Source organism: Malania oleifera, chromosome 8, assembly GCF_029873635.1.
Source record: "Malania oleifera isolate guangnan ecotype guangnan chromosome 8, ASM2987363v1, whole genome shotgun sequence".
Taxonomy (NCBI): Eukaryota; Viridiplantae; Streptophyta; class Magnoliopsida; order Santalales; family Ximeniaceae; genus Malania; species Malania oleifera.
In genome coordinates, this window is record NC_080424.1 from 44726562 (window position 1) to 44741754 (window position 15193).

Here is a 15193-nt window from a genome sequence, read left to right on the forward strand (position 1 = left end):
ATAATGGTAATTTGCGTGGAAAAATAACTACTTTAGTTTATTCCATTATCTGGCTACTGAGAAAGCCCCTAAAAATCTCAGTATAACACCCGTAGGGTTTCCTGATCAATGCCCTAAAAACGACAATCCCCAGAATTAAACATCAGTATTTCTTCGTAAATATCATTTCTTACAACTATGGTAAGACAAAATTTGGCATAAAAAGTCTTACCTCAACTCAGGGATGATTTCCAACTTACTTTCACCAACAATCCGCTCCAGTAGATTTGGAGAGAACTTCCCCAGGAGCGTCGTGGTGGCTTCAGATCATTGAATCGGCGAAAATCTGGTCCAAAATCAAATAGAGAAGAGAGAGAAATCGTAGGGAGAGAGAGAGAGAGAGAGAGAGAGAGAGAGAGAGAGAGAGAGAGAGAGTGAGATATTTTTTTAATTTTCACGTTTAATTTCGAATTTCTACTATTTATAGGGTCAGATTCGTCGACAAGATACGTCACCTCGTTGATGAATCCTGTAGAAAGTTCGTCGACGAACCTGCTCTCTCGCCGACGAATTTTAAACTTCCAGAAATTCTCTCTCGGTATCTTCTCATCGACGAATCTTGTCTTCGTCGACGAGGTCCTCTTATACCCTCGTCCACGAATCCCCTGTGTTCGTCAACGAATCTCCTGTGTTCGTCAACGAGGCCCTGATAATTTCCCCTTCCTATTTATTAATTAAATCCCATTATTATTTGGGTTGTCACACACATGGCCAACCTTCCTTGGGAAATTTTGCTCCTCCATGTGACTTGAACATGGTTGACCTGCTCATAAGAGGCATACTTCTCATGAGACTTGCTTGTGGTCCTCTTGCCTAGAGCATATCTACTCTTTTACGTGACCTGCATATAGCCAACCTATTCATGGTAGGTATTCATGTGACCTGCTCATAGGAGGTATACTTCCCACAGGATTTTCACGTGGTCAACCTACTCATCGTGGGTGTTCTTTTCCATAACCTGCACATAACTGACCTAATCTAGGCAAGTCTACTCCTTGACATGGCCTGCATGGCAAACTTGCTCATATTAGGCATGTTTCCTATGTTACCTACAGGTGGCCGACCTGCCTTTAGCAACTCTGGCTTCTTATTCTTATTGTTAGTTTTATTCCTAACAAGTTTTAATCTTGTATAGGAGACCATAAAAGAGACAATGACACTATTTCTTAGTATAAAATGATTTGGCACAAATTTCATATCCTTGGACAAGTTATCATTCTTTGGTTTGTTATCTAAGATAGATGTCAGACTCTTGATAGGATATCAAGATTGAAGAATACCCAATCCTACTTGTTTTCTGCCATAGTAAAAGTGAAATCATCTATTTTTTTTCATTATGTCACACAAATCTTATTTATTTGAAAGTTGTTAAGACTATAAGAGTTCCAACTCATCTTTGCTCCGAATCAAAGAATATTTTGTTTATCATATTTGGCGAGCTAGAATAAAGTAGCTTTATGAATTAAGCTTCAAGATGGAGGAGATTGTTTATGGTATTCTAAATGACATTAAATGTTACATGGTTAAGAGATTTAGCAAGCTATATTAATCACTTGGTTTTGTTTGCTCTAATTATCCCTTTGGTATGGTGTATGGTTCTTCTCTTTTTTACAAATAAAAAATAAAAAATAAAAAAATTAATTAATTAAAAGAGGCCAAATTGAACAAATCCAATGGAAACAAAAGCTCAAATTAATTGGCAAATAGAATTAGGAGGAAAAATAAAGTTCTATGACCGAAAGGAATAGAGTTTTATACTTTTTAGCATATTTTATATAAATATATCAGTTCTCCGAATCCGATTCCATGCGGAAAATGGAATTCTCGCATAGGACAGCTATTTCGTATTTGATTTCAGCCTGGATGGCTAGAATTAAGAGGCATAACGTAAGAACTGTTGCCCAAATTGGAGAATCCAGTCTCGGATCCTCCAACCATACACTAGTGAGCCACCAGAGTAAGTAATAGAATTCAATTTTAGTTGGCTTAGAATTTCATTCAAAAATCGTTATCCTGTAATCAGCGTAGGGGTAAAACCGCCATCCCATCCTAAACTAGAGGGAATATAAGATTTTCAGCAAGCATGCGTGGATTTTAATTTTATCCCCATAATTAATGAGTTTGCAGTCCTAGCTACGCATGAGGATAGGGGACTATTTTTTTTATTTTATTTAATTTTTCAAGATAAGGATAAGATCAGAAGTTTAAATTGATTGTGGTCAACACCCCCCCCCCCATCTGAATACCAAACAGCAATATTTTATTTTGATTTTTATTTCGTATTGAACCAAACACGAATGCTAACCCTAATGCAATGAAATGCAATGCCATGAGATCTGTAATTAGCAGTAAAACCCTAATGCAATGAAATGGAATGAAATGCAATGTCATGAGATCTGTAATTTTTCCACAATTTGCATGCAGTCTCACATTCAATTCCTTTCACAGCTCAAGGCTACACCATAATTCTACATGCAGGAGCGAAGCCACATTCTACAACGTAAATTAAGGCTTTAGACCCTTTGGCAGCATTCCTTACTATTTTCACCACTTTAAAATCAAATGCTACCCTGTAGAATATAAAATGAATCCTCCATCAACATGTGCGGAAATGATGCCACAGCTATGGCGCACACAACAAGTTCCCTCCCTGATCAGCCAGCAGCAAGTGAAGGATTTAAACCACCAAATCCCCATAAAAAATATGTTCTAACTATTTTTGCGCCGTGGGGTTTCACCTGGGGGTGGAGGCACACCAAATACCCAATCAAGGACGTTCAAGTACTTGGATCGAAACACTTCCCTTTCCTGTGAATAGCAATGCATGATGATTGCCGTTGATAAGCTGAAAACCACCACATCAGCTCTCTTCAAGTTTTTTGACGGGGGCAAGTATCCAGCATCTGCCAGGCAAGTGAAGAAGCTCTCAATAGCCCGAGCAAGGCAGTACAGCGATATCTCAATCCGTCTGCTTTTCTTCTCAATAGCCAGGGCCAGCCCAGTTGGGAACTGTCATCCAAACACAACCATGGCATTAACAAAAACCACAACCATAGATTTTTCTTGCCACTTAGAAAATTAGGGGAGTGGGTTGGGGTGGGGGAAAGTAATTATACCGTCCCCATTGCCACCATTGGAATGTTACATCTCCTAAAAATCCTGAAGAGCAAACACGTCCACATCCTGATGAACAATCATAAAAAACCTTTGAATGACAGCAACTAATATCCTTGATCATCTACATAATCTGAATATTAAATAGCTGCTGGTAACTGAGCTCATAATACAAAATGCTTGTGATAAGCAGTTATCATATATAGCATTCTGCAAAACCTTAACTAGATTGATGGATTACCACTTTTCATTAATCAAGGGTTACCAAAGCTTGAAAAATGACAAAATTAAAAATGAGGAGCTAATTTTGTGCCACACTTACGGCATAAAATCATATATATTGCAATGCCTACTTTTTCCTGTATCTAACCCATGAATCTTTCGCCCATTGGCAGCTTTCATAAAGCAGGTATATTTGTTAGTAAGATGTCAGGGAAAATGCCTGAACTTTATTAAGTTTAATCTGCATTTAGAGAATTTGTTAAATTAAGATATTTCCTTTTTCTTTTCCTGCCACCTGCCCCTAAGCAAAACTTACACCCCTCTTTCTTGATAATTCATTAACAATAAAAAAAAAGTTAGCTAGACGGCACTCATGCAAGGACGAATTAATATACCATTTTGAAGATTCAGTTAACTGTACCACGCAGAGTAAACTGTCTTATGAATTAATGTAGCCGCACGATACATTTACATGAAAAAATTGTTCCGAGAAAGAACTAATATTTAAAAGAATAAATCTATAAACAGTTTCCAAAGATGGGTAGTCCACTCAATTATCAGTTGTTGGTTTTTCAGCTGTAGAATGTGCACCATACAAAATACAAAAAATAAAGTATAAACTACAAGTATAAGAGCAGTAATATTTCAACATGTGCAAAACTTGAAAGATTATACAATTAAAAAAAATCTCCATGTAATCACTTTAGAGGCACTTGGCCACAAATGACAAACAAGAAGATTAATGGAAACATGAAAAATGGATGAAATACAAAAATGAACACTAACCAGGCAGACGATGTATATAAGGATAAAAATAAGCTTGATCTTGCAATACCAACAAGACTCTTCCCCAAAATTGTGTTAGGCCTGCATGAAATTCAACAAAAACAGAAATGTAGGAATGATTTTCAGGAAGGAGAATCCAAGAACAGTGAGGCTGGTAAAAAGAAATGGCTAATAAAATTCCAGAACTACCCAACAAATGGCAGATTCAATGCTACAGTAATTTTAAAGCAGTCCACAAATAGAATGGATTTTCATGAAATAATTAAAGGAAAGCTCAGCAAAAACAAAAAAAGAAAAAAAAAAAAAAGTGCACAAAATTTTTCCTACGGTCAAAATAGTAATCATCTGGTTGAAGTCAAGACATAAAAATGCAAAATATTTTTTTTTTTTCAAAATTCTCAAATTTCTTGTAGCCAAGACAACTAACGAAAAATATGGGACTAACTTCCTCAACCAATATAAACCCACACAATTTCATGTACTGATGAATGAAGAGAACAGAGCCAGAGGGGTAGTACACATTGGCAGACAGAATGAGGGGCTGACGGTGAAGAGAGGGGCCAGGGCTCGAAAGGGGTTGCAAGTTGTGACTGAGTCATGAAGATCAAAGAGAACTCTTGATTAATTTTGTTGTTTCATTTCATCTTTATACATATATCCAGTTGTCCAATTAATCAATTATATTTTTTTGTTAATGAACTGACAACCAAAAACTAAAATTGAAAAAGAAAAAAAAAAATACGAAACTGAACCAAATCAAATAACAAAATTAACCACTTTTATAACCAAATAGTGCTCAGCCCTACATCTACTTCAAAGAGATAATAAAAAGTGTACCTTTTTATATAAGCCCCCAATATTTTTCTTACATCTATATTCCAAATTGTTAATATTGTTGAGTTCTTCATGAGATGTTATTCTTTGTAAGCTCCTTAATTTATTGAACAGTAATAAAATGATTTGACAACTTGATTTCAGTTTTATTTACCAATTCACCTCTCAAACTTTTGTAGTGACTTATGTCTCTTTTAGTAGTTTTTTTTTTTTACTTTTACAAGATATTGACAATATTAATGTATAATCTATATCACATTTAATATGTATAATCTACATCATATTTTGTACAATTTAATAAAATTAAACATTATAATTTTATTTATTAAAAAATAGTGTAAGGATGCAGCCAAAAATTATTAATTAATAGATATAGGAATAGTTATAATCCATAGAATGAACTAGACTCCTGAAGACATTATTAACTAATAGGAACTATTAAATTGTAGAATATTATTTATTCAGTGGCCTACTGTAGTTTGAAAGTTTGAAACATCACTATCAATTAAGTGTACTATATCGTCAACATATGAATATAAAATTCCAATATTTTTCTTAATTGAGAATTTTACATATCCACAAATGAAATATTGAAATGTATATATCATTTAATAGCTAAGGGCTATCCAAGAAAAATGTCTTCAATTGAATGAATTGGCAAAAAATGATTCATATAGCCAACCCCACCTAGTGGGACTTAAGCTTCTTCTTCTTCTTCTTGTCCTTGTTGCATGCATCATTTAAAAATTGATTTTGTGAATGGGTAATATTGTAAAAGTATTAAAAAAAAAAAAAAACAGAGTGAACGTATGTTCAAAATACAAAATTAAACAATATTTGGAATTCATTTATAATTACTGAATGAGTACAAGCATATATTTCAATAAAAAAAATTGAGTAAAATCTACCCCGCCCCCCCCCCCCCCCTCCCTAAGTTTTCAAGATATTACACTCCTCCCCTTGAGTTTCTAACAACTAAAAAAGAACCCCTAGAAATCATGATTTATTGACAAACGCAAGCTTCTGTTACTTGATTGCTAGTCTACAGCTAGTAAACCTTAAAAAATAATTTTCATCATTAATAAAATTACTTTTTTTCCTTTCATTCAGTTATAAAATATATAAGTACAATTTCTATAATAAATTAAGGTCCAAATGTAACAATGAATATTAACTAAAACATTAAAAAATAAAAAATAAAAAACTACTCATAAAATAACATGTCCTTTAAAATAATAATAATAATAATATTACTGCTTAGATTTCTTTTTTAGGTGGAAGTTATCTAAAAAAATGTCCCGATTCAGTTTACTAACATCCATCATCATTGATAGACAAAAGTAGGAAAACAAAAATTAAGATCAAAAAAAAAAAAACTTCCCATAATGTTGTATATATTCCATTATTATAATAAATTAAAACTTAAGTTCAATAATAAATATTCACTAAAATATTACTAAAAGAAAATTACCCTTTAATATCTTGCAAATTCTTAGACTTTTAAAAAAATAACAAAAAATAAGTTACTTATAGTGGTTAATTAAGATAAAATACTAGATATAAGTGAAAAAAAAACAATGAAATAAAATTAAGAAATCATTACAAAAGAATGGGTAGTGTAAAAACAAATTTGGAAAATTTAGAATATGTTCTGAATTGGTTGGACTTTGGGTGTGTATTGTTGTCCTGCAGGTGAGTAAAGGGCAACTGCTTGTTGTCTTTTCAGGAGCAAGCTGATGTTAATTTGTACATCTTTCTTTCCTTTTTCTTATAATAATTCTTTAGATTTCATTTATAATGATATCTCAATTTGACCACATTTTTTTAATTTATACCTAATATTTCATCTTAACAAGCAATGGCTTATTATGATTTTTTGTTTTTTTTTACTTCTACCATTTTTATAAAAATACTAAATGGAATATGCTACTTATTGAAGAGTCATTTATATATATATATATATATATTAGTGAATATTTATCATTGTCCTTAAGCTTCAATTTGTTATGGTAATAGAACACACTTTTTCTGTAAAGGTGTGTTTTTTAAATCTTAATATTGTTCTAATTTTTGTACAGTCATGGCAATGCTTGTTAGTTGATGGAATTATATGGGTGACAATGAAATATGAACATCCTAGATAGTTTCACCTATTAAAAAACTCTTAGGCAATAATAGTTTTTCTTTTAAAAAGAATAAGTTATTTTATGACTAATATTTTTAAAATATATATTTTTTAAAAGGAAATTTTATTTTAAAAATGATATTTTAATCACTATTGCACTTGGATCTTAATTAAAATATATTTTTTAATTGAATGAACGGGCAAAATGGTAATTTTATCAATGATATAAACTATTTTAAATTTGACTAATAGTTAACAAATGGAAGGTTGCTTTTGTCAAGAAATCATAATATGAGAGCGTTATTTGGTAGTAGTCAAAAACTTGGGAGGTAGAGTGTCATGTTCAAAAAAGTTAGGAAGTGTCTTTCAATTTTACCCTACAAAATAACAGAGGTTATTCAAGCATTGCTTGAAATGGAAATATTTGCAAATCATTTTTTTAGTAATTAAAGGATTTCTAGGACATAAACCTTTATTAAATTTATTTTTATTAGCAAAGAGAAATATTATTAATTGAAGTATGAAGGCATCAAGGGGACGCTACCCAAGTACAACAAAAAACAACACAACCCTCACTGCTAGGTGTCAAGGAAACCAAGGAGTCGTCCCTCCCAACCAGCCCACCTTGCCAACTATTCACAGTTATCCAACAATTCATGACAGCTTGAAGGGGTAAAACTCCATTCCCTCAAAAAAGCTCTCCTGTTTATCGCCCTCCACACTGCCCAAAAAATAGCAAGGGGGAGAGGGAAAGGGTCTTTCTTCCTTCCTAGTTCGAGTGGATCCCTTTCCAAGCCCATAATTCACCCTCCACTTTAGCTGCAGTAACCCACTTCTGCTTGACCATGGGGATTGCCAAGTTCCATATTTTCTTGTGGCCCAAGAACATACAAAAGGATGTGCTCAACCATTTCAGCCTGCTCCAGGCATAAAAACACCTATTAACGAGAGGTAACCCCTTTTTCTGGAGGTTGTCAATGATAAAGCGTCCTACCAAGAGTTGCCTCCCACATTATTAATATATATATATATATATATATATATATATATATATATATATTAAAAAGCAACCTTTGTTGGGACTGCAGTTTTATAAATGAGTTTCCAAGGGAAATTGCTGCTGCACTCAGGTGGGGGGCTAAGGTTTTTATAATAAGATCTAACCGTGAAGTTCCCATCTTTGTTCAAAGCCCATTTGGGCTCATTAGAGGTGGTTTGGCACTGAATTTTGTAAGGACTGCAGTAGAAATCTGTTTAAGAACTCCCAATCAAAAACATTATCAGGGAATTTTCTAAAATATCCCTGATTAGTGAACTCCATGTGCTGGCTCATGAAGGCATCTTTGTCACATGCTAGCCTGAAGAGATAAGGGTAAATAATGCTGAGCTGGGACTTGCCACATCATGTAGGGAGACGTCTTCCAATAAAAACACACTGATCCGAAAAATCCTTAGAGGACTGCCACCAATTTGGGAACCTAAGGCCACTGCCATTATAGAAGGAAGAAACTTGAAAAACACCTCCCTAGATGAATTAATAGGTTCTCTACTCACATATGAGATGGCAATGAATGAAAGAAATTTAGAGAACAATAATATAAACAAGAAATCAATAGCCCTTAAGGCTAGTAAAAAAAGTTCTAGTGATGAGGATGAAGACAATGAAGAATTAGCCTTTATCACTAAAAGACTTGGAAAATTTTTCAGAAAAAATAGAAAATTCCCTCGAAGGTTTAAAGGATCAAAAACTAACAAAGGAGAAACAAACACAAAGGAAACTAAGAACGATCCACCTACATATTATAATTGTAAGAAGGTTGGACACATTAAATCCAATTGTCCACAGCTGAAGAAGGACAAGAAGAAGAAAAAGAAGGCAATTAAAGCTACATGGGACGACACAAGCTCAAACGAATCGGAGGATGACTGAAGTGAACAAGAAGTTGCCAACATGTGCTTTATGACACACAATGCTGAGGTAAACTCTTATTATAGTTCATCAGAAGAATCTAGTGGAGAGTCTAGTAATAATTCATGTGATAGTATGTCTTCTTACAAGGAAATCCAAGCTAAATTATTCAACTTACACAATAGATTCATCAAAGTGTATAAAAGAAACATAGCCTTGAAAGAACAAAATGAAAATTTTAAGAATCAACTAGAAAGTTCTAAATCGGCTGAAAAAGAAAAAGATTCTCATATTAATGGTCTAATGAAGAAAATTAACAATATGTCTCAAGAGTTAGTAAAACTACAAGTAACTGATGAAAGCAAGAAAGACCAAGAAATAAGTGAACTTAAAAGTAAAATTGAAGTTAAAGATAAAATCATTTACAATTTTACTAGAGGAAAAAGAATTTTGAAAAGATGGTTGGACAACAAAGGATGATCAGCAACAAAGAAGGAATAGGTTACAATGGAATAGAAAACAAAAGGAAGAAAAATTTATTTATGGGATATTTTGTAAAAGAAGCAAAATACTATGCAAGCACATCTTCTACAAATATACATGAAAACACTACTTGCTACTTGTGTAGAAATAAGGGACACATAAAGTTCAATTGTCCACTTAAAAAGAAATATGCCAAAATCAAGAATGAATGGAAAGTAAATACTAAAACTAGGCATGACTTAAAAAGAATAAAGAAGGTTTGGGTTCCAAAAGTAATACCATGAATCCTACCTTGTAGGTATGCTTTAGGACTACTCCATCAAAGGAAAAATGGTACTTGGACAGCGGGTGTTTAAGACATATGACGGGAGACAGAACAAAGTTCACCACCTTAGTTCAAAAAGATGGAGGGTATGTGACCTTCGGTGACAACGCCAAGGTAAAATCGTCGGAATAGGTAAAATTGGTAAAGAACCCTCACTTACTATTGATGATGTTTTGTTAGTTGATAGATTAAAGCATAACCTTTTGAGCAATAGTCAACTTAGTGACAAAGGTCTTGACATAATCTTTAAGCAAGATAAGTGCATAGTTCAAAATCCTAGCAAACATGAAAGTCTATTCATAGCTTATAGAGTAAATAATGTATATTGTATAAACCTTGAAAACTTAAGTCTCTCAAGATGTAACATGCTTGGCTGCCATGAATGAAACTAGTTGGTTTGGCATAGAAGACTAGGACGTGCAAGCATGGACCTATTATCAACCCTATCCAGAAAGAACTTAGTTAAAAGTTTACCAAATATAAAGTTCATAAAAGATAAAATTTGTGATGCTTGCCAACTTGGAAAACAAATTAAAACAAGTTTTAAAAAGAAGAAATATATATCTACTAGTAGACCCTTAGAACTTATACATTTGGATTTGTTTGGTCCTACTAGAACTCAAAGCATAGGAGGTAAGCAATATGCTTTCGTTATAGTTGATGACTACTCTAGGTATACTTGGGTATTATTTTTAGCATCCAAGGATGAAGCTTGTAACATCCGAATAAATCTGCGCAAGAAACTTCAAAATGATAAATGATATAATGTTTCAAATATAAGAAGTGATCAAGGAAGAGAATTCAACAACAAAGATGTTAGCAAATTTTGCAACGAATATGGAATTAATCATAATTTTTCAGTACCTAGAACTCCACAACAAAATGGAGTTGTTGAACAAAAGAATATAACTCTTCAAGAAATGGCAAGAACAATGTTAAATGAACATAATCTACCAAAATACTTTTGGGCTGAAGCGATAAACACCGCATGCTATGTGATAAATAGAGTTCCAATAAGATCAAATTTGAATAAAACTCCTTATGAACTTTGGAAAGGTAGAGGCCTAACATCTCTTACTTCCATGTTTTTGGATGCAAATGCTATGCATTAAATGACAAAGATGATTTAGATAAATTTGATGCAAAAGCTAATGAAGGAATATTCTTAGGGTATTCATTAAAAAGCAAAGCCTTTAGAATATACAATAAAAGAACACTTACAATCCTGGAATCAATTCATGTAACATTTGATGAAGAAAGTCCATTCAATAAACCATTAAAAGCTGAAGAAGTTCAAACTACTCAAAAACAAGAAGACTTCGACATAGAAGCAAAAGAAGAAGAAAATGAAGAAAAATCAAATAATAATGTTGTTGAAAATACTGAATTACCAAAAGAATGGAAATATGTAAGAAATCATCCAAAAGATCAAATAATAGGAGAACCATCATGAGGCATAACTACAAGATCCTCTTTGAAAAATTTATGCAATCACTATGTTTTCTTATCTCAAGATGAACCAAAGAATGTAGAAGAAGCTCTAAATGATGACTCATGGATAATTGCCATGCAAGAAGAGTTCAATCAATTTGAAAAAGTGAAGTATGAAAATTTGTTCCCGAACCGGATAACCATTTAATCATAGGAACTAAATGGGTATTTAGAAATAAAAAGGATGAAAATGGAATAGTGGTAAGAAATAAAGCTAGACTTGTAGCTAAAGGATATAACCAAGAAGAAGGAATAGATTATGATGAAACATTTGCTACCGTAGTTAGAATGGAAGCAATTAGAATGCTTTTAGCCTATGCATCTCATAAGGAATTTAAATTGTATCAAATGGATGTCAGGAGTGCATTTTAAAATGGTTTCATTAATGAAGAGGCAGATGTAGAAGAACCACCAGGCTTTGAAGACATACAAAAACCTGAATTTGTCTACAAGTTAACTAAGGCTTTATATGGTTTGAAACAAGCCCCTAGGGCTTGGTATGAAAGACTTAGTGGATTCTTACTAGATAAAGGGTTTTCTAGAGGAAAGGTTGATAGTACTTTATTTATCAAAACTAAGCAAGATGACATGCTCATAATCCAAATTTATGTAGATGATATTATTTTTGGTGCAACTAATGATAATCTATGTAAAGAATTTGCTAAATGTATGCAAAAGGAATTTGAAATGAGCATGATATGAGAATTGAACTACTTCCTAGGATTACAAATCAAAAAAGCAAAGAATGGGACTTTTATAAGTCAATCCAAATACATAAAAGATATGCTTAAAAAAATTTGATATGAAAAATAGTAAGCCCATAGGTACCCCCATGAGCACTTCCATAAGCCTCGATAAAGATGAAAAAGGGAAACCGGTAGATATGAAATATTATAGAGCTATGATAGGAAGTTTGCTATACCTAACAGCTAGTAGGTCCGATATAATGTTTAGTGTATGCATGGGTGCACGATTTCAATCAGCACCTAAAGAATCACATCAAATAGCCATTAAAAGAATCCTAAGGTACTTGATAGGAACAATCGATTTAGGACTTTGATAACCTAAGGATACCGAATTCGAATCATTAGTTATTCGGATGCTGATTATGCAAGGTTTAAGATAGAAAAAGTACAAGTGGGACTTATCATTTTCTAGGACGATCTCTAGTGTCTTGGTTTTCTATGAAACAAAACTCCGTAACTTTATCCATACATGAAGCTGAGTATGTAGCAGCTGCGAGTTGTTGTGCACAAACCTTGTATATGAAAATACAATTAAAGGACTATAATTTAGAATATTCCACCATACCAATTAAGCGTGATAACACAAGTGCAATAAACATCTCTAAAAATCCTATATCAAACTTAAGAACTAAACACATTGACATAAGACACCACTTTCTAAGAGATCATGTTCAAAAAGAAGATATCCTACTTGAATTTATAAATACAAATGACCAATGGGCGGATATCTTCACAAACCCCTTCCCGAAGAAAGATTTATATCCATTAGAAGAGAACTTGGGCTGTTACATAGCAGGGAAGTGATTTAGGTAGGTTTCACATTAAGTATAAAAAGAATTTTAAACATTTGAAGACTTCAGGCGACTGAGCTTGGAAACTCAGGCGCCTACTCTGAGTGTTTTTGGACCTCGGGCGCCTGAGCCGGCAGACCTCAGGCAACTAAGGTACTACTGCCTATTGAGATTTTAGTTCTGTAAATCTTCAGGCGACTGAATTTAATCTTCAGGCGCCTGAACTCACGAGATATATGTATTTAAAGCGTGAAAACCCTAACTTCAGGCTACTGCCTCCTGCTCCATCACTCACCCGAAGCTCCAACCTTTGGTCTCCTCTACTTCCTCACTCAAACTCCCTCAAATCAAAGCTCTAAAATCCTTCTCCTACGCTCTTTCCCTCGAATTCTAAGGTTCCCTTTGGCTTATTTCTTCCATTCTTCACAAATCCAAGATGTCTCGCACCAAGACGACAGCAAACCAAGGATCTTCTTCCGGAAGGACGATAACAACATCGAGCAATGGCTAGTCACTCCCCAATCGAAGCTTCGTTATCATTCTACTCTCCGTTCTACGGCCTCAATTTTTGGTAAGGTGATCGACACCACCTTCTTCGATTCTGAATTTCCTGAAATATTGCCTATGTTTAGGAATATCGGCTGGAAAAATTTTGTCGTTTATCAAGCCAAAGACATGTATCCCAACTTAGTTAAAATTTTTTATGCCAACATGATTCATGAAGAAAATGTTCTAACCACGGAGGTTAGAGGAAAGAAAATTGTTTTGACACCTCAAATCTTAGCTCCAATTTTGCATATCACCCCGGGTGAATTTGAATGTCCTGCCTATGCTCAAAGTTGGATTCTCGAGCAAGGCTTCACACCCGAAGAGTTTTTGCCTCTGATTATGGTAAACAAACCCGTATACTTTGGCCATCCACCTATGTATAAACAACTGAACCTTCAAGCCCAAATACTTCATAAAATCATCTCCAACAACATCCTACCTAAGGTTGGCTCGTATGATTATTTTTCCTATGTCGATTGCTTTGTTTTATGGTGTTTACTAAAGGGAAAGGAACTTGATCTGTCTAGCCTCATTTTGAAATGAATGTGGACCAAATTGGAAGTCTCTAGAGTAACTCTTCCTTATGGAGGTGGGTTGAACCTTATTTTTGCTCAGCTTGATATTACCACACGTTCTGAGTTGTTCATCAAACGTACTCGATATAACCTCTTCACCTCCACAACCCTCAAACAAATGGGCTATGAAAAGCACGATCAAAGATGGTTCTTGAAAGGAGGAAGATCTCAGAGGCCAGCAGCTGTACCTCCTCCTCCTCTAGCTCAAGACCAAAGACCTCCTGCTGATTGGCCTTCTTGGTTCATTCCCTTTCATCATGAATTATCCACCTTCGGCAAAGATATGAGATCAGGACTTCAAACCCTTCAGGAGGATGTATCTTCACTTCACACTACCTGTTCATCACTTGATTAGCGCCTCACTCATATTGAGAAGTATCAGGCTAGCTCATCCCGTGGTGTTGATCCTATTGACACTAGTTTTGCTCCTCAGAGTGATGATGAAGAATCTGAGGAAGACAGTGAGGAAGGTGATGAAGAGGACGCTGAAGCTGAAGATGATGATGATGCTAATAACTGATTTGATTTGTCACTTTGTGTTGTATTAAGCACTCTTTATGTATTAGCTTTGTTTTACGTTGCTTTGTTTGTTTTTGTTTTTGTTTTTAGTTTGGCTTGTAACTCCATGACTTTGTGTAATGTGACTATGCTCTTAATATGCTAAGACTCTTTGTGTCTATGCCCCTCAATTTTTTTGAATGATGTCAAAGGGGGAGAGATATTTTGGAGAGCAAAAATGAGACAAGAGTATTTTTAGAAAGCAACCATGAAAAATGAGCATATAGCAAATATAAATCTTGGCATATAACATGGGGGAGTAAAAGCAAAAATGAAAATAAATAAGAACATAAGAATAAGAAAGCATGAGCTATAATGCAATATACTTTTGCTTGTGACTTTTGATTGTGACTTATTTTTGAACTTACTCATAATTGAAATCATCATTTTTTCATATTTGTTAAAAAGACATGCTTATTGTAAGGGGGAGCCTTTTCAATGGTTCTCTCATCTTTACTCCTTATTTTTCATCATCAAAAAGGGGGAGATTATTGGCCTAACATGGCTTTCGAATCTCATTTTGATGATAACAAATTAAAGTTGATTTAACATATTGTTGTTAAGTGATGATGTTTTAGGAATGCTTAATTGACAAAGTTCAAAAGATCAAAAGAAATGAAAGTTCAAGATCACTAAGTACTACAAA

The 15193-nt window shown here is 34.0% G+C and overlaps 1 protein-coding gene across 2 annotated transcripts in view; it reads right to left on the reverse strand.

The window, feature by feature from the left end:
- Positions 1 to 2441: 2441 nt before the first annotated feature.
- LOC131162393 (uncharacterized) overlaps positions 2442 to 15193 on the reverse strand; it is a 34627-nt gene continuing 21875 nt past the window's right edge. For both annotated transcript variants that reach the window (XM_058118832.1, XM_058118833.1), the window contains 3 exons: positions 4162 to 4242; positions 3156 to 3222; positions 2442 to 3048 (listed from right to left, as the gene is read on the reverse strand). In XM_058118832.1, coding sequence (XP_057974815.1) covers positions 2910 to 3048; positions 3156 to 3222; positions 4162 to 4242 — 287 coding nt within the window. In that variant the 3' untranslated portion in view covers positions 2442 to 2909. The remainder of the gene's footprint in view (positions 3049 to 3155; positions 3223 to 4161; positions 4243 to 15193) is intronic.